The sequence below is a fragment of the Nuphar pumila genome, chromosome 8, assembly GCF_984573655.1.
Source record: "Nuphar pumila chromosome 8, dmNupPumi1.hap1.1, whole genome shotgun sequence".
Classification (NCBI taxonomy): Eukaryota; Viridiplantae; Streptophyta; class Magnoliopsida; order Nymphaeales; family Nymphaeaceae; genus Nuphar; species Nuphar pumila.
In genome coordinates, this window is record NC_143256.1 from 126,246,027 (window position 1) to 126,268,393 (window position 22,367).

Genomic DNA, 22,367 nt, shown 5'->3' on the forward strand with positions numbered 1-22,367 from the left:
GTGGGAGTTTCCCTCATCAAGAAATCCCCAAGTCTGACTAGTGCAAAAACTTTCTTTGAACAATCAACCGTTTGTTTCATATAATTTTATATGGAAAAACGCTGAGCTGACATCCTTTTTCTTTCCCTTCTCGGAACATACATCCAAGTGGACTCCAAATTTTCCTACCACCTTCCAAATCCTTCGAACTTCCTCCCATAATATCTTTCATGGAAAGGACATGCTGGCAGGATTTTTAAAAAGTTGTGCCACTTCCTGTGAAAAAGTATTTCTTTTCACTCTTGGTGTAAAAGGCCTGCTTTCGGTGTTTGTGATTACCTGAAGCTACGTTGCAGGGATCTTCGCTTCTAAGCCCGTGAATATATTTCACTGTTTCTTGATGCATGGATCATGCCAAGTACATTGCTACTAACCCCTTTCCATCAGTTCTAAGCAGCAGAAAGCGTGTTGTTGAGAAGGGGCCAAGATGAGCTTATGGCAACCGGGTGACCAGATGACCATAAGTGACTGCCGTGGGACTTGGAAGATGTCGTGAGCATTTAAGACAAGTCAAAGATGAAGATTGTAAAAGTCACTGTAAACTGGCTGATTCTGGTTGAATCAAAACATTGCCAGAAAAGTGTTATGAGCAAAAATGGTTTGAATTAACCGATCAATTCTCAGAAAGCAGAAACACCCACTCGAAGCCTGACATCAGCTAGTTAAGATGAAGATCCAGGCGTTTCTCCCAAATGTGAAAGCCCAAGATATGTAAAATGTGGTGCTTTTATTATGTCATGCATTTACTGAGGTACTGTTATATATCAGAAGCTTGGCTGACTCTAACCCCAGTTTACAGTCCTGATTCAGGGTGCCCCAATAAGCTAAACTTATAAAACTGACCATAGAAATGCACAGAAAGGAAGTAGCAAGCTATTTCAATCTATTACTAGCTTTAAATATACTCATACAAATCAATCAAATGCCACAACAGAAACGCCCTTTCACGGTGGAGCTCCCCAACTTGCCACTTCCAAACCATTACCTGCGCATGTACTAACAATCTTTAGCAGCTATCCATGCGAGAAAGATCGTGAACAACAACAATTCTGTATTTTACGACCAGAAGAAATGCTGCAGTTTATGAACATCTTTGAAATTCATGTGATGTCAATTGTGCCCTTGTTTAACAACTAATGCTTCAAATGCCTTTATGAGCAAAATCGTGATCATCCGTAAAAGAGCTTACCATCTGGATCAAAGAAGAAGGCCTGCCTAGTGCGACCATCAGGCTGGGTCATCTGAAAAAATTCAATTCCGTTTTCCTGTGGATTATAGCTCTTTCAATATTCTATCCAAATAAACTGTTTCCGAATAATTAAGCTCTCGTTGAGAGAACAACGCATAATCAATAAGCAAATATTCTAGATAAACACACTCCACAAGAGAAATGCACAATAACATGATAGTACCATTGGCACAAAGTAACCAACAAAATGGCATTTTATTATTCCAGTTGTATGACAAAGACACCTCATAGTCTCATAGATGACTATATCTCAAGAACAAGGAACAGACCTAAAACATGGGTCATGAATAACATCACTTTCCACTATGCAGATCTAGCTTTGCTGACCCATTAAAAGCTTGAGTAGGAACAACAGAATAATAGCAACTAAAAGCAATAAGAATACCACAATGGAACCACAGGCATTTATTTCTAAAACAAGCACGAGTAAACACAACTCAAAAATCTCATCATTCCTCACGTCCAACACATTCATCAGGCGTTCAAATATGATACAGACTGTACTTGCACTAAATCTGAATAAAGTATTCTATCCATCAACAACTGAAGAAGAAATGAGATAGACTTTAATCCAGAATTAGGAAAGTAATGATTCTTTCCTTAATGAAAGGATCCAGGACGTTGAGAGAGGGCCATCTCATCATCTGGAATCCTAAAGGGCGTGCATGAGAGTTCGACGCACTTCTCATGCACACATACATGGAAATTGAAATGCATGAGATTAAATTTGGAAACAAATTAAAGATATTTAATTTATTGTAATTAAGTAATAACATATATTCATGCATAACAGCCAGATGAGAAAAAGGAAAGGGGGGGTGTTTCAGATTCCAGTCCCTGATTGTTATAAAGGGATCTCTCTCATTCTCTAAAAGAGAGATATACACACAGAGAAAACAAGAAAAAAGAGAAAGATCACAATAGCTACATAGAGGCTGTGACTAGGTTCCGATCTTGGTGATCATAAGCGTCACAGCGTGCCCCACCTCGATCCGCCCTCATCTGATCACTGTATGCGGGTACCGACATTGGTATCAGAGTCCGGGTGCTGCTGCTCCGCTCCCTTGAAATTCTCCTTGGGTGATCGAAGTGCTCCTGTGCCTGAGCTTGTCTTTGGTGCAGGTACACAAAGATTTAATTTAAAAAAAAAAAAAAGAGGGGGATTAACGGGATCGGATTAGGATGCTGTGAAAATCCCCCTTCTCTGGAGGAGAAGAGGGCCAACAAAGGAAGAATCATCTGATCGGAAAACAGATCCAGCCTGCTAAGGCTCGGATCTGTCGATCGGAACTCAGATCCAGCCTACTGAGTCTCGGATCTGTCGATCGGCAGCCAGATCCAGCCATCTAAGGCTCGGGTTTATTGATTGAAGGTCAGATCGGCAGATCAAAGAGCGAATCTGCCGATCAAAGGCTAGGTCCGACTGGTCAGGGCACAGATCTGCAGATAAAAGGGCAGATTCGGCTGGTGTGGGGGCATAACCTGTCGGATGAGGTGCTGGGACACCAACCGAAGGTCGGCCGCCCCCTTTACCGACAATGTACAACAGAGGAGGGTCACTCCTCTGTCGGCAAAGGAGGAACAGAGAGAGAGAGAGAGAGGGAGAGGAAAGAGAGGAGGAGACATAGTGACCGAGGGGGCAGAGCTCGACCCTCCCACTCTGTTCTGATCTCAGGAAGACGGTGCAGCAGAGGGTTTCGACCCTCTGCTGTCTCTCTCTCTCTCCGGTTAAAAAAAATAACAATAAAGGGCAATTTGTACAGAAGAAAAATTCATAACTTGCACCAAAAGGAAATTGTTTCCATTACGGGAACCCATGGCATTTCAAGAGGAATTGCTCAAATTTGCAAAAGAAAGAGACAACAGCTAAGCCAAGAGGTAGTCGTGAGATTGTTTGCACTGTTTCTGAGTCGTTGGTGAGTGATGGAGACCTACCTGGATGGTGGATCGACTCAGGTTTGACTCGGCATGTTGCAAAAACCAATAAGGGGCTTGTGGAGGTGAAGGAGTTGAAGGCAAGAAACTAGAGGGTCTATATGAGGAACAACACTCAATGTAACGTCATGGGTATTAGGTCGTATAAGTTGTCTATTGATGGCAACAACCTTTTACTGACTAATGTTTTGTATGTGCTTTCCATGAGAAGAAATCTGGTCTGTTGTTGATTTTGTAAAAAAGAATTCTAAAGTTTGTTTTCAACTAGATAAGGTCACTTTTGGGAATCGTGGACAAGTGAAACTTATTGGACACTTGAACCTCACCATGGTTTATTTTGTCTTGATGTAATTGCTCCTACTATGAATAAAGTGAATGCTTACTGTGCCTTGAATGTTGATGCATATGCTTGACATTTAAGATTAGGCCATATAAATATTAAAAAAATAAAAAAGATAATAAGTCAAAGCATATTACCTACTCTTTAAAACATGGATTTTGACATATGTGATCCTTGTATAATTGGAAAGATGACTAAGAAAACGTTTCCAAAAGGCAATAGTGCCGGAGAGTTTTTTACTATAGTCCACTTGGGTATTTGTGGCCCTTTGACTGTTGAAACCTCAGATCATGGGGGATCATACCCGTATCAAATCCATTTGCAGCCCTCACTTGTAACGTATCACTGCTTCATCCTTGCATCTTTTCTTGATTGTAAGTCATTTCGGGGACCGAGGTTTGCACAGTGAGGGGGAGCTCCAGAGAGATATAGGAGAAGGGAATGGTAGATTGAAATTAATTCAGGGGGGATAACTTGATACTTTTATCGATGATCACCTGCAAAGGTAGGGGCTGGGTATATATCCGCCTCCCTTGGGTAGCCATTCTTTAGACTTAGACTTACTTTGTCCTTGAATTCTCAAACATGTTGAAAATCCAATGAGTTGTAGGCCTACTACTATTTCAGTGGCTCACATATCAAGAGCCCACTACGTAAGTGGTTCATAGTGTTGAGTCCCAATATGGTGAAACACCAAAGAGGGGGTGAATTGGGTGTTTAAAACTTTTGCTGCACACAATAAAAATTGCTAGAGATAGATAGAAAAAGACAATTCAAGACACAAATTATATAGAGATTCGACCAATCCCGGTCTACGTCCTCTCAGTCTCATGCTTAATCCACTAAATCCATTAGCTTAACAACACTAGCAACCAATACAATCGTTTTACACCTCTTGTGAAACAACAATGTGAACTTTTCCCATTCACAATAGCTCAACCTTAGAGCTTACAAAAAAAAAAGATTAAAAGCAAGTCACTCTTTTACAATACAAGATTTGTATACAATGTTAAATAAGAGTGAAATAAACCCAAGGCAAAATGCCTAATTATATTCAACATAATCAAAGAGATTTAAGATAGTTCGTTGTTGGAGATCGTTCAAGAGCTTGAATGCTTGAATGCTTGAAAGCTTTAAATCTTTTATGAACTTGATGGTGTATGTGATTATAACAACCTGAAATCACTCCTTCATCTTCATTTTATACCAAGGGATGTAATAGATCTGTTGGGGATGAAACACTGCTTTTACAACGGCTATACGACTGCTAAAATCCGACAGTTGCACCCTAGGGTCGACTCTTTTTGCCCGAGAGTCGACTCTTAAAACATAAGCTTACCACATGAGTCGACTCTTTCTTCTTGAGGGTTGACTCTTTTTCTCTAAGGGTTAACTCCTTATTTGGAGGGTCGACTCATTTAGTGCATAGTGAATCATGAGCATGAGTCAAGGGTGGAGCTTTTCTTCAAACTCAATGGTTTAAATTACTTAATGTGGGCGTCGGCAACGGAGAATCACCTTCGCGGGAAGAAACTTTGGGGCTTCATGATGGAGACCTCTCTTGAATCAACATTGAAGCTCACAAAAATCGAAGTGTTGAAAAAACTCTCAATGGAGAAGATTGTCTTAAAGCTATACATGATCACCAATTAAAGGTAGAAGATTGATAAAGCAACTACGCCAAAATTGGCGTGGTTCATGAACAATGTTGACATTAAAATTTGTGTCAATATTGCTAAGTTTAGGAGGGCCAACGAAGCTTGGTCCTTCCTTAAGGGTATGTATACCCAAAAGGATCTAGCTAGATAATTTTTTTGTCAAAAAAAATTTATATCCACCAAACAAGGGAACATGAGTGTCCGCGATTATTTTAGTGCCTTGTCTCCTCTTTGGGACGAATTTGCCCTTCTTGAGCCTAAATGGGTGGCTCCGGAAGACATTGAAATGAGAAGAGAACAAATTGAAAAAGAACACTTTTTTCAATTTCTTCATGGTCTTAGACCGGAATTCGAACAAGTAAGGCCATCTCTTCTTCATAGGAGCAAGGCATTGTCTATCGAAGATGAGGCCGAAGTATGTCAAGAGGAAACTCGTCTTGGCATGTCTTATAAAGATGATGTTTTGGTCGTTACTAGGCCGAAATCAAATGTAAAAGCCTATAGACCTCCTCATTTTGCCAAAAATAATGAAAATTGATCCAATTATAATAATAGATATAAAAAGGGAGTTACTTGTCACTATTGCAATGAACCGGGACATATTAGACAGGTTTGCCCAAAGCTAAAGGTAAAGTGGCTTCTGTTGGTGAAGAAGTACCAAAGAAAGAAGAAGTAAATAAAAATGAAGGAGATATTAAATAAACTCTTAACCAAATTTCAGAGGCACTCCAACATCTTCTCAAGACTTTCTCCACTTCGAGTGCCGCCATTGCTTCATCATCATCTCTTTCTGCTATTTGGATTCTAGACTCCAGTGTTTCTTTTCATATGACACCACATGAAAATGTTATTCCTAAAGTATATTACAAACCCTCCTCATCTTATGTTGCAACAGCCGATGAGACTTCTTTAAAAATCAAAAGCATTGGAACACTTGATTCAAAATATTCTCAAGATTTTTTTGTTCCTAAAATAACGGTGGTTCCAAAAATAAATTTAAATCTTTTTTTTGTCTCTCAAATTTTCAATCATGGTTGCAAAGTCTCTTTCTCATCCAAAAAATGCACTGTGCAGGATCTCCAGTTAGGGAAGCTGATTGAGCAAGGCTATAAGAGAGGTGATCTAGATTTTATGGATTTTTGACTCTTCCACCCAAGTCTTTTTGTAATTTTGCAAATTTAAAAAGCATTGATATTTGGCATAAGAGACTTAGCCACCCTAGCTTTTCAAAGATGTCTCCTTTCTCCTTTTTGGGAAATACATGTAATGAGAAAGACATTACTTGTAAAGATTATTTTTTTGAAAAAATGAAAGCAATTCCATTTCCTTAAAGAAACTTTGTGTCCTTTAGGCCATTTGAACTAGTCCATTCCAATGTACACTACAGGGTCCATCTCCTATTATATCCAAAGGAGGTTTCTCATATTATGTGATTTTTATTGATGACTTCACTAGATACACATGGGTCTACTTCCTAAATCGCAAATTGGATGTATGCTCTTTCTTTAAAGAATTTCATACAATGGTTAAAAATCAATTCTTAAGTAATTTCTCTATTCTAAGATCGGATTCGGGAGGAGAATATATGTCAAATGATTTTCAAAATTATTTAAGACAAAATGAAATTTGTCACCAAAGGTCTTGTCCTAAAACTCCACAAAAAAATGGCCTTGCGGAAAGAAAACATAGACATATAATAGAAACCAGTAGGACTCTTTTAATCTCAAAAAATATTCCAAAGATCTTTTGGGCTGAAGTCGTTCTAACATCAACTTACTAGATTAATAGAACCCTTTCAATATCATTGAACAATGTTTCTCCTTTTGAAAAACTTTATAAAATGATCCCAGATTTTAAAAGATTGAAAATTTTTTGTTGTAAGTGTTATGTCTTTACCTATAAAAATGATAAGCTTTCTCCAAAGGCTATTGAGTGTATTTTTTTAGAATATAGAGAAAATAAAAAAAAGATACAGATGTTTTGATCTCATAAATAACAAGCTTTATATTTCAAAGGTTGTTACCTTTCTTGAAAATGAAGATGGTTTTGAAAATAAAGAATCAAAAGAAAATATTGATTACTCCTTTTTATTTGATTTATTACCCCGAAATGATGAATCTAAACCTATTGAGATTCTTGATTCCCTTAACAATGATAATGGGCAATCTCTTAATAATGAAGATAATGGTTATATATCAAGTAATACACAAGTTTATGCTAGAAGGGAAGAAGGTACTCATCCTTGTCCTCTTGATAAGTATTCTCAAAACTCATCTTCAGAATAATCTTCTCATAGAAGATCGAATCGTGTTTCTAAAGCACCAAATAGATTTGTATCTTATAACTCTTTTTCTCCGAATTTTAGAGCATGCTTAATAGTCCTTCATTTCTTTTATGAATCATCTCATTATAATGATGTCAAACAATATCCCCATTGGAATGAAGCTATAAAATTTGAACTTAATGCACTTAAGAAAGCTTATACATGAGAAATAGTAGATCTTCCCCGAGGGAATAAACCTATAGGATGTAGATAGGCTTTTAAAGTAAAAACTAAAAGTGACAGGTCATTAAAGAGATATAAGGCTAGATTAGTGGCCAAAGGATATGCTCAAGAGTATGGGGTAGATTATGATGAGTCATTTGCCTCGGTTGCTCGAACGACAAGTGTCTAAGCTCTCATTGCTATTACATCTATAAAAAAGTGGCCTATTTATCAATTAGACGTTAAAATGCATTTTTAAATGAAGATCTTGGTGAAGAGGTTTATATGGATTCTCCTCCTGGCTTGAATTTGAATGGCAAAATTTTAAAATTAAAAAAGGCATTGTATGGTCTTAAACAAGCTCCTAAAGCTTGGTACGATAAATTCAGTAATGTTCTAATCAATTTGGGCTCCGTTTCTTGTTATACTGACACTGTTCTTTTTGTCAAGAAAACATGTGACTCTATTGTGATCCTTCTCATATATGTTGATGATATAATCATCATGGAAAATGACAAAGAAGTGAATGAAACTAAAACTATTTTAAAGAAAACTTTTGATATGTCTGACTTGAGTTTCTTGAGGTATTTTTTAGGTATTGATGTGGACTATTCACATAGAGGATACATATTCTCTCAAATGAAATTAGTCGTTGATATTTGTGCTAAGTCAGGGAGTTTAGATAAAAAGAAAGTAGAGATTCCAGAAGTTATAAATGCAAAATTAACACTAGAAGATGGTGTTTCTCTCAATGATCCTACTCCCTATCGGCAATTAATCAGATCTCTTATCTTTCCATCACCCGACCAGATATTTCAAAAGGGTTTTTCTTATCCTCTTCCTCTTCTGTTGACTTAAATGCTTATATTGATGTTGATTGGGGGGGTAATCCTAATGATCGAATCTCAACTACTGGTTTTTGTATTTTTTAGGAGATTCACTCATTTTATTGAGGTGCAAGAAACAACAAAAAGTATATATGTCATCCACTGAAGTTGAATATTACGTCATGACATCTACGACCCTTGAGATTGTGTGGCTTAGAAGTCTTCTTAGTGATATGAGGATTACCATCGCAACTCCCTCAAAGATGTGCAGTGACAACAAAAGTGCAATCTACATATCAAGTAACCATACATTTCATAAGCGCACCAAACATATTGAAATGGATTATCACTATATTCGTGATGAATATTTAAGAGGAACTATCACTTTGCCCTATGTCACTTCGGAATATCAGTTGGCAGACTTCTTCACCAAAGCTCTTCCTGTTCCTCGTTTTCTATTTCTCCTTAGCAAACTTTTCGTTCTCTCCCCGTAAAGTTTGAGGGGGCATGTTAAAAATATATATAAATATATCTTTTTATGCTTCGCCCAAAATACCCTATAGAGGTATTTTGGTCTTTTCTCATGTAATATAAGTTGTTATTTATAAACAACTTATTTCTTAGGTTTTCCTATTTTTATTTTTTACCTTTTATTTTTTTACTATTTTTATCCAAAATACCGTAAGAAGGTAGGTGTTGCACCCATTGAAAATAAGATGAGAAAGAATTGTTTACGGTGGTTTGGACATATTCGGCGAAGGCCTAATGATGCTCCAGTTAGAAGGATGGAGAAATGAAAAAATATATTAGTTAAAAGAGGTCGGGGTAGGCCTAGGAAGACTTGGATGGAGATGATAAGAAAGGATATGAATGCTTTGAACCTCACCGAGGACATGACATTGGTTAGAAATGATTGGAGGAGAAGGATTCATGTGGAAGACCCAGAATGATTTTCTTTTTTGGTTCATATCGCCAACCCCAATTGTTTTGGGATGAAGGCGTAGTTGTTGTTGTTGTTGTTTTTATTTTTTTCATTATTAGGACCCTTGGGGACCCCACAAGAATAGACGTTGGGGGTCCCCAATAGTCATAAATGTAACCGTTGGGGCTCCCCAACGTCTACTTGTGGGGAGCCCCAAGGCCCCCTTCTTTTCCTCCTTTTTGTGTATATAAGGGTGTGTTCCCCCTTCTAACGTATTATTTTTCTCTAATTCTCCCTCAATAATATTCATTTTATTTATGCCTTTGGGCATTACCCCTTTGTGGGTTTATGCATGTGCACATTAAGTGCTTGTGTAATTTTTTCGTTCTTATTCATTATTAGATCTACAAGTGTTCTCCACTTGTTATTGTATTTTCACTTATTTCATTATAGTTAGTAGTATGTATGCCATGTTGTGCATTAGACTAAACATTAGTTTTGTTGTGATTCTAGTGAGTAGATACCAAAGTAATCCTGACATGCAAGAAACAGGGTGGTGTGGCATTGCATACTCAAGCTGAATATATAGTTTGTAATATGGTTGTGACCTTCAGGGTCTGGATTGATTGCTTCTTGAGTGAGTTGAGACTGGATATCTCGAATGAACCGGTCCAAATATACTGTGATAATAAAGTTGCAATAAGCTTAATGAACTCTGGAGCTGATAGCTCTTAGAGTAAACATATTGAGGTAAAATATCGGTATGTTCATGATATGATAAAGAAGAATGAAATCTCAGTTAGTTATTTACCTTCGACAGACATGGTAGCCAATCCATTGACGAAGGCAGTTACTGAAGATGTCTTTGCAAGACATGTGAGTCAAATGGGACTCAGGTATGCATAAATTAATCATGACTGAATAGTTCACTTTGTGTGAAAGGAATCCGCAACATATGTGAATCAAATACGAAGTGGTAAATGTATAAATGCAAAAGCCCAAAAGAGTGGGAGTAAGCTTTGTAACATTGAATACCCCTAAATGGCTTATGGCCAAGTGAGAGATGTAAGGATTTAGTGGCCATAAGGTCATTACAAAAATCAGATTCTGGATCAAGGAAATGAGATAGGCCTTAATCCAGAATTAGGAAAAGTAATGATTCTTTCCTTAATGAAAGGATCCAGGACATTGAGAGAGGGCCATCTCATCGTCTGGAATCCTAAAGGGTGTGCATGAGAGTTCGACCCACCTCATGCACACATACATGAAAATTGAAATGCATGAGAATAAATTTGGAAACAAATTAAAGATATTTAATTTATTATAATTACATAATAACATATATTCATGCATAACAGTTGGATGAGAAAAAGGAAAGAGGGGGGTCGTTTCACCAAGATAGGGAAATGAATTCCAGCCCCTGATTGTTATAAGGAGATCTCTCTCGTTCTCTAAAAGAGAGATATACACAATGAGAAAACAAGGAAAAAAAGAAAGATCACAATACCTACAGAGAGGTTGTGACTAGGTTCCGATCTTGGAGATCACAAGCATCACAGCCTACCCTACCTCGATCCGCCATCATCCGATCATTGTACGCGGGTACCAACACATTTAGCCTATGAAAATTGTAACGGAACCCCCCTTCATATTTGGTCAATCTTTTGATTCTTTATTTGTAAAAGTGTCCTATTTTCTCATGCTTACACATTTAAAAGTAATGCATACATGTTTTATCACGAGAAATATTGAAGTTGAGCATGTGGTATAATATCACTACCAGCACCACCAACCCATCTACAACTTCTATAGAAACCTACAAAGGACATGTAAATGCAGGTGTAAAACCGGTAACCAATTCACCTAAAGGGCGTGCGCATGAGAGGCCCATCTCTCATGCACACATACATGGAAACTGAAATGCATGAGATTAAATTTGGAAACAAATTAAAGATATTTAATTTATTATAATTAAGTAGTAACGTATATTCATGCATAACATTGGGATGAGAAAAAAGAAAGAGGGGGACGTTTCACCAAGATAGGGAAACAAATTTCAGTCCCTGATTGTTATAAGGAGATCTCTCTCGTTCTCTAAAAGAGAAATGAGAAAACAAGAAAAAGAAAGAAAGATCACAATACCTACAGATAGGCTGTGACTAGGTTCCGATCTTGGAGATCATAAGCGTCACAGCCTGCCCCACCTCGATCAGCCCTCACGATCATTGTAAGCGGGTACCGACACATTTAACATATGAAAATTGTAACCCCCACCCCACCTTTTATATTTGGTCGATTTTTTTATTCTTTATTTGTTAAAGTATCCTATTTCTCATGCTTACACATTTAAAAGTAACGCATACATGTTTTATCACGAGAAATATTGAAGTTGAGCATGTGGTATAGTATCACAACTCTCTCTCTCCAGAGCATCTTCGCTGTAAGCTTTGCAAATTTACCAACAGAGACCACCACTATCAGCAGCACCAACCCACCTACAACTTCTATAGAATCCTACAAAGTACACGTAAATGCAGGCGCAAAACAGGTAATCAATTCACCTTGTAATACTTTGATAAGCACCTCTATTTTGTATATTAATCTCCACTACCGTCAGAGCTACAAAAAAACAGAAAATAAGTTCCCCAATTGAGCAACAGCCCGGGTTGCTCTAGTGGTAGCGGGCTTGGAGAGAAGGTTATGATCCCTTAGTCCCAGGTTCGACTTCCACTGGGTCTGCGGGTGCCTTTCACTGGAGGGGTCTGTAAGGGCTTGGGTGTCGGTGTTTCCATCCGGAGATTACCTGCTTCCATGGGAACTTAGCCATAAAAAAAAAAGTTCCTTTAACTGAGCAACAATAAGGCATTTCAATCATCGATACCATCACCCAGAACACAAAATTAGTCGTTTTCCCTCCTAATGCTTAATAATAGATCAAGTAAAACATTACAATAATAAAAGGGGCATTTTAAGAGAGAGAAGAAGAAGACATGCCTTGAGGCGTTGCACAAAGGAGCTGTAATCGGAAACCCCAAAGGCAACGTGGTGGCCTCTTGGGAGGTTGCTGGGGTCCCTGAACGCCTCGACGGAGCTCCACGGGCTCACTGGAAGCTTCGATCCCGGCTTCCTCTGTATGATGTGCAGCAGAAAGGATGGTTGCAGTTTCAGCCACACCACCTCAAACCCGTTGAATTTTGGGCTCTCAATTCTCTCAAAACCCAGAATCTGCACCTCCAAATATATCAATACAATCACACACACACAAATGAAAGCTCAAAAAGAACGAAAAGAGAAGAATAAACCAACCAACAGGAAAGGGAGAAACAAAAGAAAATACAAAGAAATGAGTACCTCCTCGTAGAATTTAGCAAGACGATGGATGTCATCCGATTCCCTCGCTATGTGGTTGAACTGAAGTCCTACTCCTAATTCCCCCATCTCTCTCTCTCTCTCTCTCTCTCTCTCTCTCTCTCTCTCTCTCCCTTTTTGGTAGTTACTGTTCTCTGATGCCGCAATGCGTAGATATTACAACAAGTGAATACACGGGACAACACGACATTTTGTGCGGAGCCGGTCCAGTGATCGAGCCCAAATACTTTACAAAGAACTCCAACCACGAAAAACACAGAAAATCGCTGCAAGCGTAGCGATTTTCTGTTTGTGTCTTACACAAAAAATCGCTCTGTGCATCGGCGATTTTCTGTGCTGTGTGTGGCCCGAATACTTTATACCTATTGATGAGCCCACGTGACAATGAAAAATTAGTATTTACGTTGGCCCTTTCCCTTGTAAAGTGGGGGCTCACCTGCGTAGGTGCATGCTATGTCACACGGATACTTCGTTTTGGTCCTTTATCATATTTTCTTATATACTAGTCATATTCAAAACTTCATAAAAATGATGGCTGCATCATTAAAATCCCAGCTGCAACAATGTTACGACATAGATGAATACCGGTGATGGTGGATTATTCACATTATCAGAATACTTGCATAGGAATCTAAGAAAAGACTATCATATATTATCTTTCACGTTCTTGGAACACTAGAGGCAGCCTTGGCATGGGCTAAAACGGCTGCTTTGCTTCGAGGTCGAATATGGTGATACGTCAAAACAAAAGTTTTTGGGTTTTAAAGACATCAGGGTGTTAGGTAAACGACTCAACGCGCTATCAATATATCTCATCATTGATATATCTAAGAAACAAAAACAAGAAGAGAAAGAAATCAATAACAAAGATTTTACATGGTTCAGCAAGAGTTGCCTACATCCACTGCCACACTAAGATCCTCTATTAAGATTGAGAAAACACACACAATTACAAAAGATAAGATGAATTACCTTCTTTAAACACAAAAGGTTTAGGACAACCTATTCATAATAAAATTACACAACCACCTTTAAAAAATTAAGAATTTATATCAAAGTAAGAATCAGGCTTCACACTCCTCCAACAGACGGTTATGGCCTCAGTCACCATCATTCATTGTGCAAACAGTCGGTTCCACCAACATAACCATACACACACATGTGGGAGACCGCTGCCCCAAATAAAAGTTGCTTGAGACTTACTTTCGCAGGTAATTTTTCTTTTCACCAATTAAAAACGTCCAATTTGAGTCATTTTACCATGAGAAAATGAATCCCCTGTTTGCAAATTTTTATGAATTGTTAAAGAAACAACAAACAAAATGAAATAAAATAATAAACCACAAAAAAAATAGAAAAGAAGAAGAGGAAGAAAACACCAATTATACATGGTTTAACACTCTGGCACAGGTCTACTGTGAAAAATACAATGGCAATACAAGATTTTTTCAAAACCCTGATACCTCAATGCACCTAAAGCTCTCTCACATATAGGGATGGTAGTGGACTTGGGGAAATAGGGCCCCGCCTCACCCCGCTTGGATAAGGAATAAAGGACAAGAAACGGGGAATGGACCAAGAATGAAGGTTAAAATAAAAACTCGTGCAGGAATGGAAGCAGGGATGAACTTACTCTTTAACAACATAAAACCTTTTATTGAATCTTTCCTCTCTCCTTTCTCTAATGAGCACCGTAAGCTCTCATTTTTCTCCTCTCCTTCCTCTAACGGCGGAAGGCAAAAGGTGGCAGTGGCAAAAAGGACCCGGAAGACAAGGCTTCACCCCGCCTAGCCCCGTTTAGATTGGAGATAGAGGACATGAAACTGGGAATGAACAGGGAATGGAAGTTAAAATCAAAACCTGTGCAAAGATGGAGGGCAAAATTTTGAGATGGAGCAGGGGTAAAGACCATGTCCCCCGCACCCACCCCGGTCAACCGCCATCCCTACTCACACACAACCAAAGAGAGGCAGCTCTTCATAAAATAAAGAAACCCTAACAGGTACAATTGGACCAAGATCTTTGCTAACCTCATTAAAAACTCTTTGAGATGACAATGCATTGAATTTTATCTGATATCCAACCAAATCCGACTTAGTTTAATCAGATTTGGTAAGCCAAAACAATATCCGATTATAATTGAATGCGTCTTCGGTTTTGTTACTGAATATGGCAGAATATGCAGATTTGATGGATACCTGAATCTGATTACATGTAAAAGAGAGAATTTGGCATGAGCTTTTCACCATCCAAGTCCCAATCTGAATGTGAATCCGTTTAAGCAACATCCGATTAATCGGATCTGATATTGACCACATCCCATCCGAATCCAACCTGCTAATATCCTTAAGAATTCCCATTGTATAGTGTTCCAAATGTTTCTCAGATTGGATCATGGATTGAAGCATGTCCAGAATTCAACACCCACAATAATGAAATAATTTCTCATCTGACAAAATAAATCTGTCTGTTGAGAAAATGTTTCATGTTTTAACTAAAGCCACCGATGTCAGTATCGGGATTTTTTTTTCTAGGAAGAGAAATCTGAGCATTCAAACGCACATAGGAAAAAAGGACTGATGGGATCGGAGGGAAAAGTGAAGGGTATTTTCCTTAATATTTATTATGCAAATCAGGTATGTGCATGTTATTCCAATTTTTACATCTTTGTCATATCTGGGACAAACCTGTACTTATGTTCTGTATCACAGAATATGCACAAGATCCTAAACCCCGTGTTGGGATCTTGATCCAGGGTGGCTATCCAAGGTGTTTCCCATATAAAGAACTGCAGAACCGACTAATAACATAAAATTACCTGGAAACAGAATGGAGACATAAAAAGGCCTAGCTGGGAAAAAGTAGAGTAACATGTCATTAGCTTTAAGGTATCTATACAAGTCAATCAAAACTCACAACACTAAACTCCTTGTCGTTGTGAAACTTCCCAACTCCCCACTACAAAACCGTTATCTGCATATTCACATGTACAAGCAAGCATGTTAACACTAATAATCTTTAATGGAGCAACTATAACTCCAGGCACCATGTGAAAATTTTCATGAACAACTCTGATATACTATTACTAAAAGATTGAAGAGATTTGAAGTTCACAAATCATGGTGACGACAAATCTACTACAATTAACAGATAGTTCAAATCATTTTGCAAGCCCAATTGAGTGGAATTACACAAAAGCTTACCATCGAGGTCGAAGAAGAAGACCTGCTTTGTGTGACCATCAGGTTGGGTATTCTCAAAAAGCTTTATACCTTTTCCTGCAGATTAAATTGCCCTTTCAACAATTATATTCAGATAAACTGCTTTGAATGTCAAAGAAATTCTTCTCCTGGAAAAAATAAGTAGAAATCTATGCATAACCATAATTAGATGTTCTAGTCTGCCGAAAGTGCCATTCTTCCTACAATGCCATCTCTCTCTCTCTCTGGGACTTTCTCGACGGGACCCATCATTAATACCATTCACCATCAACCCATTTGCCATCTTTGCTCCTAAAGAAAAGCAGCATATAAAAATGCAGGTGCAAGCAACGGCATCTACACCTATTCACCATGGAATGCTCTGATAAAACATTATATTTTGCTTATCAATTCCCACAATCATCAAAACTAGAAAAAGAAAACGATTATCCTCAACTCAAAAACACTGCATTTCAACCATCGGTACCATCCACCAGAAGACAAAACCAATAGTTCTCTGATCTCTCCCTCCAATGTCTAATCGATAAGCTAACAAAAAAATAGTGAAGAATGCAAATTTCAGTGTATTAAGAAAACTGACAATAATCCAACGAACAAATACACGAGAGAGAGAGAGAGATGCCTTCAGGCCTTGCACAAAGGAATCATAGTTCGAAACCGCAAAGGAGACGTGGTGCCCTCTTGGGAGGTTGCTCGGGTCCATGCACACCTCCGTGGAGCTCCACGGGCTCTCAGGGAGCCCTGATTCAGGTTTCCTCTGTATGATATGCAGAGAGAAAGATGGTGGTAGCTTCAGCCACACCACCTCAAACTCCCCAAATTCAGGAGTCTCAATCCTCTCAAACCTAAAAATCTACACCAAAGAGACACAATCCAAAGATACCCACATAAACACTAGGGAAGCAAAAACCCGAAAATAAATTCACATAAGAATGAGCAAAATAATGCATAAAAAAGGATAACCAAAAGAAGAAACACAAGAAATCCATACCTCCTGTTAGAATTGAGCAAGACGATCAACATCATTAGTCTCTCTCTCTCTCTCTCTCTCTCTCTCTCTCTCTCTCTCTCTCTCTCTCTCTCTCTCTCTCTCTCTCTCTCTCTCTCTCTCTCTCTCTCGGGGTTTTGTCTCTATAGCCAGCTTCCAACCATACACTTGTGCTGCTCATACTGGAGAACAGACATGTGCCTGTAACGTGTCAATTAGAGGGCAATCTTTTCCATTATAACCACATAAACTTACAAGAACGCCCAAGCACAAAGAATTTACCATCAAACTTCCACATTCCCGAAATGCTCCCAAGAAGTATGGCTCCCTCATCTGCATTGTCTAACTCTAAAGCATGGCTGCTTTTGCTTCTCTGAAACTGAACTCTACCACATGCACACGATTGTCACCCAGAAATGGTGATCTGAAAACAACCAAATTCTCTTGTTCACATGATATGACAAATCTATACATTGAACAAGGACAAAGTGGCCTTTTTTCTAACATTTTTTTTGTTAGACCACATCGGATAGTGATGCTCATTAAATTTAGTCAAGGACAAAGTGGCCTTTTTTTTATATTTTTTTTGAGGGAAGCCTTTTTTTTAATTAATCAGCAACACGGCAGAGTATTTATCAAGAAAAGATGGGGTTGATCCAAATCTTTCAGATGGTGTTTCTTCATTGTTGAAGGAGAAGTCAAATGGGAAACAGGAAGACAAACCATGAGCAGTGTAGTCATTTCATCCTGAAGCAGACCAGAGACTCCCTGCTCACACCGTTGGAATTCATGGGTTTCCTTACCGTTAAGATTCAAAAAGTTAGTTGCCTACAGTCAGGTAATAGCCCTCTCTCCAATCCAACTTCCTGAAGCAGCACCCCAAATCCCACTGATTTTGCAGGGGACTACTGTTAAACTACGAAGGGAAAGGAAGGGAACTTTGAGGGTGTCTCTATTTTGACAGTTCCTATTGAAAATTCAGTTCACCAGTAGTCCCTGCAAGAACACCATCCTTCCCTAAAGTGATGAAACCTATTGTTGTCCCTCAGGATGATCTCCCTCTGCACAATCCCAGACACGAACTTGAACACACTGTGGCAATCTCCACAGACGCGAAGGTTCTTCGTGATTCGAATCGGGATCCCCGGCTCTGTACTGATCAATCCGAACGCCAGCGCCAGCTTCTCACTGTGATACCAGAGCTGGCTTTCCTTCTCTTCCTCCTCCAGATCGAACAACACAAATTTCGTATCCGGCGCGTATCCGGCAGCTCTCATCTGTTCCTTCAATTTTGCCAACATGGTGTAGATCTCCGCAGTTCGTGGATGTGAGCGGTCCTTAACATGGAAGACATGCACACCATCCTTGGCACTGATCCAGCTGCACCCCGGTCCCTTCCTTATCCCACCATTTTTCATCTCCTCTCTTACCACTGTTGCATCCTGCCACCTGCCACTTGCAGCATATACATTATACAGAAGCACATGGTTTCCAGGGTCATGAGGGTCCAGATCAAACAGTTGTAGTGCTGCTTCAGCTCCCAGGTTAACATTCCCATGCACTCTGCATGCACCCAGGAGGGCTCCCCAGACAGAAGTAGTAGGTGGGATTGGCATTGTCTTGATAACATTATGAGCTCGATCAAGATGCCCAGCTCTGCCTAAGAGATCAACAACACAGGCATAGTGCTCGGTCCTCGCCCTGATTCCATATTTCTGATACATGGAATCAAAGAACGACAGTCCAGTACCCACCAACCCCCCATGGCTGCAAGCAGATAGCACGCACACAAGTGTGATGTAGTTGGGTGCAACACGCTCTTCCTGCATTAATTCGAACGTGCTGAGCGCCACATCGGCGTATCCGTGCTGAGAATAACCAGAGATCATGGCGTTCCAAGTAATGAGGTTCCTTTCAGGCATTTCGCCGAACACCTGATCGGCGTCGCCGATGCTGCCGCTTTTTCCATACATGTCCACAAGGGCACTGCCCACATACACATTTTCATCCAAACCAGACTTGAAAACAAGGCAGTGTATCCACCTCCCTTCCCTAAGGCCTGCTAACCTTGCACATCCACTCAATACACTCGAAACCATAAACTCTGTTGGCTTCATTCCTTCCCTGCGAGCACGGCAGAAGAGCCTCAAGGCCTCTTCTTCACACCCATTCTGCGCATAAGACGCCACCATCGAGCTCCATGACACCACATTCGCTTCCCGAATCGAATCGAACACCTTAACTGCCGACTCGACCAGCTGACACTTTCCATAGAAGTCCACCAGACCATTACCAACAGAAACATCCCTGTCGAACCCAACCTTGACTGCATAGCCGTGAGCCTGCATCCCCTGCAACGGAGCCGACGCATCTGAGCAGGCGTTAAGAAACCCGCAAAACGTAATCGAATTCGGACACTCGCCGATCCTCCTGAGCTCCCGAAACGCCCACATCGCATCCTCCTGGCGACCATTAACCACCGACCCCGAAATCAAAGCGTTCCATGAAGTAACATTCTTGTGAGGCATTTCTTCGAACACTTGGCAGGCATCTTCCAGACTGCTACACTTCGCATACATACCGTAAGTACTGCAACTAACGAAGACGTCGGAGTCCAAACCGAGCTTGATAGAGTAGCCGTGGAGCTGTTTTCCGGCGACCAAAGATCTGAGGCCGCTCGACGCCTTGATCAAACAAGGCAGAGTGAAGTCGTTGGGGAGGATTCCTTCGGCCTGCATCTCCCGGAAACTCTCCAGACCGGCGGAGAACCGGCCATTTTGGACGGCGCCAGCGATGAGGGCGGTCCAGGGGACGACGCCTCGATGGGACATGAGAGCGAGAACGGTGCGGGCGTCGGCGTGGAGGTCTGATTTGGAGTAGAAGTTGATGAGATGGGTGGCAAGGAAGAAGAGGTGGTGGTGGCCGCATTTGATGATGGTGGCGTGGGAGACCTGGCCGAGGGAGGGGCGTTGGGCGTCGAGGGCGGACTCGATGGAGAGAGCGAGGGCGCGGGGGTCGGTGTGGGGGAATTGGAGCTGCCGGCCTGCTCGTTGGAGGAGGATGGTGCTGCTGCGCATAGAGAGAGAGAGAGAGAGAGAGAGAGAGAGAGAGACTTTGTTCACTCGGCTTTTGGTTCAATGCGTTGCATGGACTATGTTTGCAAACTCATGAAGCATTTTCTTACATGGGAAAATAGACTATTTTCTTAGGTAAAAATGTTTTATCAAAAAGTTTGCAAAAGCTGCCTATCAAAAAAAAACACCAACGGGGCCTCGGCACGTCACCTTCTGTTGTGACGTTTCAAGTTCGAATCCCATGGTATATGGTATGATTGTATAACTGTGACCCAGCTATATCTGTCAAAAAAAAGAGTCGAAATGACCAAAAATGTTCACACGAGAAATTTTTTCTTTGTGAAAATATCTCACCCCAGTTTTTGGTGAACCAGTTTTCAACTACTCTGCCGAATGTGACGGCTGCAAATATATACCTTATGCAACTAGACGGGTTGGCATAGTGGGTTGTGACCTTGGCCGCTAGATGAGTGGTCAAGGTTTGATTCTCACGGCCATCCCCCCTTTGTGCAAGCCAATGCGCTGCACGGGCCTTGGAGGGGCACAACGACTGTAGGTATGGTAGGCTGGGCCTGCGTGACCAGGTCTTTATGCCGAGTACAGTTTCTTTGAGATAGGATAATCATCCTCATTAACCTATACAGCGTCAGCTTGCTTGGAGTCCATGCATTTGGCAAATCGAAACAGTAGACAGACTCCACTTGAATGGTTCTCGATTTGTTTACATTTTGTTTTATTTTTTCTCTAGTTCGTAAAACCCTTGAAGAGATCCCCTTCACCCACCAAGAAGTACCCACAGTTTCGACATTGCAGCAAGAGAATAGAATATTTGGGGGTTTCGAACTTGTGACGTCCCATCAACTTAATCACGTTCACAAGTTAACCCTACCAGACAAGCAGAGCGCTTGTGGGCGATGGGAGTTGGTAAAGCTTCTCCCCTCCCCTTCAAAGTCTCCCATAAAAAAACTGGGAGTCAACAGAAGTGAAATTTAACATGTAAAAAGCACACACAAAGTGCACGCAGTAACCCAGGAGTGAATTTGACATCTAAAAACAGCACACAAAAATTCCATTGCAGTAAATCCTTAGCAGGAGGGAAATGATAATGGGAAAATGTGACCAGCAGCACCATCTCACCACATACCTTTTATATCCAGTTCTCTCCAATGACCCTCCATTAAGGTTCAAGCATATCCTATATCACAGAAATCCACCTGATCTGACTGACCTACAAAGGATATAGCATCAAAATGGCAATTCTTTTAGACTGCAAATCAGGGATCGCTTGTGCTGTTAGGCACTAACATTTTGAGGCTTCTCCACTAAAAGGATATAGCATCAAAATGGCAATCCATCCACAGCAAAATATGGTCAGTCATTTAGTCATATCTGACAAATCATCTCATGTACCCATTCATGTGGAACAACAAAAAGGTGGACACAATAAGTTTACACATGCACAGGTGCACACATACATACACATACAGCAAAACACCAATACGAGGCCAGACTAGAGTACATCTCTTAAATGTTTCACATATTACATTATCAAACCCAATCCAGGTAAAGAATTTAATCTTTCCAACATCAGACCACAATAGCATGCTGAAAGAACAAGCAAAATCTTAATTTATAGCATATGCCTGTTGGCAAGAGTACTAAAAGCATCATACAATGAATAATCTTACTCAGATCTTTAGTAAGAAAATGCCCCAAGTGAAAGATTACCATCGTCATTTGAAGGATCACCATATCATGGAACTCTCAGTTTTAGCAGGATTTACAAATCATTTAGTACCTTATCAATTGAAAAGAAATACCCAAAAATCTAAAACATTGGCGACCGTCTGGGGATGCCTTTTCTTCTCATGGGAACTTTTCTCATTCGTCGAGAGCTTGTGTCACCATCATCAGATACTTCTGTCACCTTCGAACTGGCAACTGAAGATGAATCATTTGGCATGCAAATGCCTTTTTCTTGTTGAACCAATTCAGTCGGCACGGCCTCTACCTGCTAGAGCCCAATATCACCAAGTCATCAATTGGAATAATCAGAATTTGGGCATCGGAAAATCCAAACATGAATCAGATATCAGAATACAACACAATAGAAGTTGTCCAGGTTTCACTTATTTCTGCACTTTTTTCTCAACAAATATATGAAAAATTACATAAAAAAGAAGCAGCAGCTTTTGTAGACAAGATGATAGATGACCAAGTAATGCATAAATTTCTTGGAAAATGAAATATCCAATACAAT

At 40.0% G+C, this 22,367-nt stretch overlaps 2 protein-coding genes across 2 annotated transcripts; both read right to left on the reverse strand.

Annotated features, from left to right (window-relative positions):
• Positions 1-854: 854 nt before the first annotated feature.
• Positions 855-13,019, reverse strand: LOC149830666 (Lactoylglutathione lyase / glyoxalase I family protein). Its single transcript, XM_090016671.1, has 4 exons — positions 12,807-13,019; positions 12,450-12,680; positions 1,229-1,304; positions 855-1,024 (listed from the first exon to the last, which is right to left on the reverse strand). The coding sequence occupies exons 1-4, from the start codon at positions 12,891-12,893 to the stop codon at positions 984-986; spliced, it is 435 nt and encodes a 144-aa protein (XP_089872797.1). The 5' UTR covers positions 12,894-13,019; the 3' UTR covers positions 855-983.
• A 2,406-nt stretch (positions 13,020-15,425) lies between these two features.
• On the reverse strand, positions 15,426-20,110 carry LOI1 (Pentatricopeptide repeat (PPR) superfamily protein). Its single transcript, XM_090015513.1, has 3 exons — positions 17,037-20,110; positions 16,028-16,898; positions 15,426-15,797 (listed from the first exon to the last, which is right to left on the reverse strand). The coding sequence occupies exon 1, from the start codon at positions 20,108-20,110 to the stop codon at positions 18,017-18,019; it is 2,094 nt and encodes a 697-aa protein (XP_089871639.1). The 3' UTR covers positions 15,426-15,797; positions 16,028-16,898; positions 17,037-18,016.
• Between the last annotated feature and the right edge of the window lie 2,257 nt (positions 20,111-22,367).

What these genes read in the sequence shown, in the direction of transcription:
- LOC149830666 (XM_090016671.1), bottom strand. Translation starts at nt 12,893, where the DNA reads ATGGGGGAATTAGGAGTAGGACTTCAGTTCAACCACATAGCGAGGGAA. An exon ending in TTGCTAAATTCTACGAGGAG is followed by an intron (nt 12,681 to 12,806) that starts GTACTCATTTCT and finishes TTGGAGGTGCAG; the next exon opens with ATTCTGGGTTTTGAGAGAAT. An exon ending in CCTTTGTGCAACGCCTCAAG is followed by an intron (nt 1,305 to 12,449) that starts GCATGTCTTCTT and finishes TATAATCCACAG; the next exon opens with GAAAACGGAATTGAATTTTT.
- LOI1 (XM_090015513.1), bottom strand. Translation starts at nt 20,110, where the DNA reads ATGCGCAGCAGCACCATCCTCCTCCAACGAGCAGGCCGGCAGCTCCAA.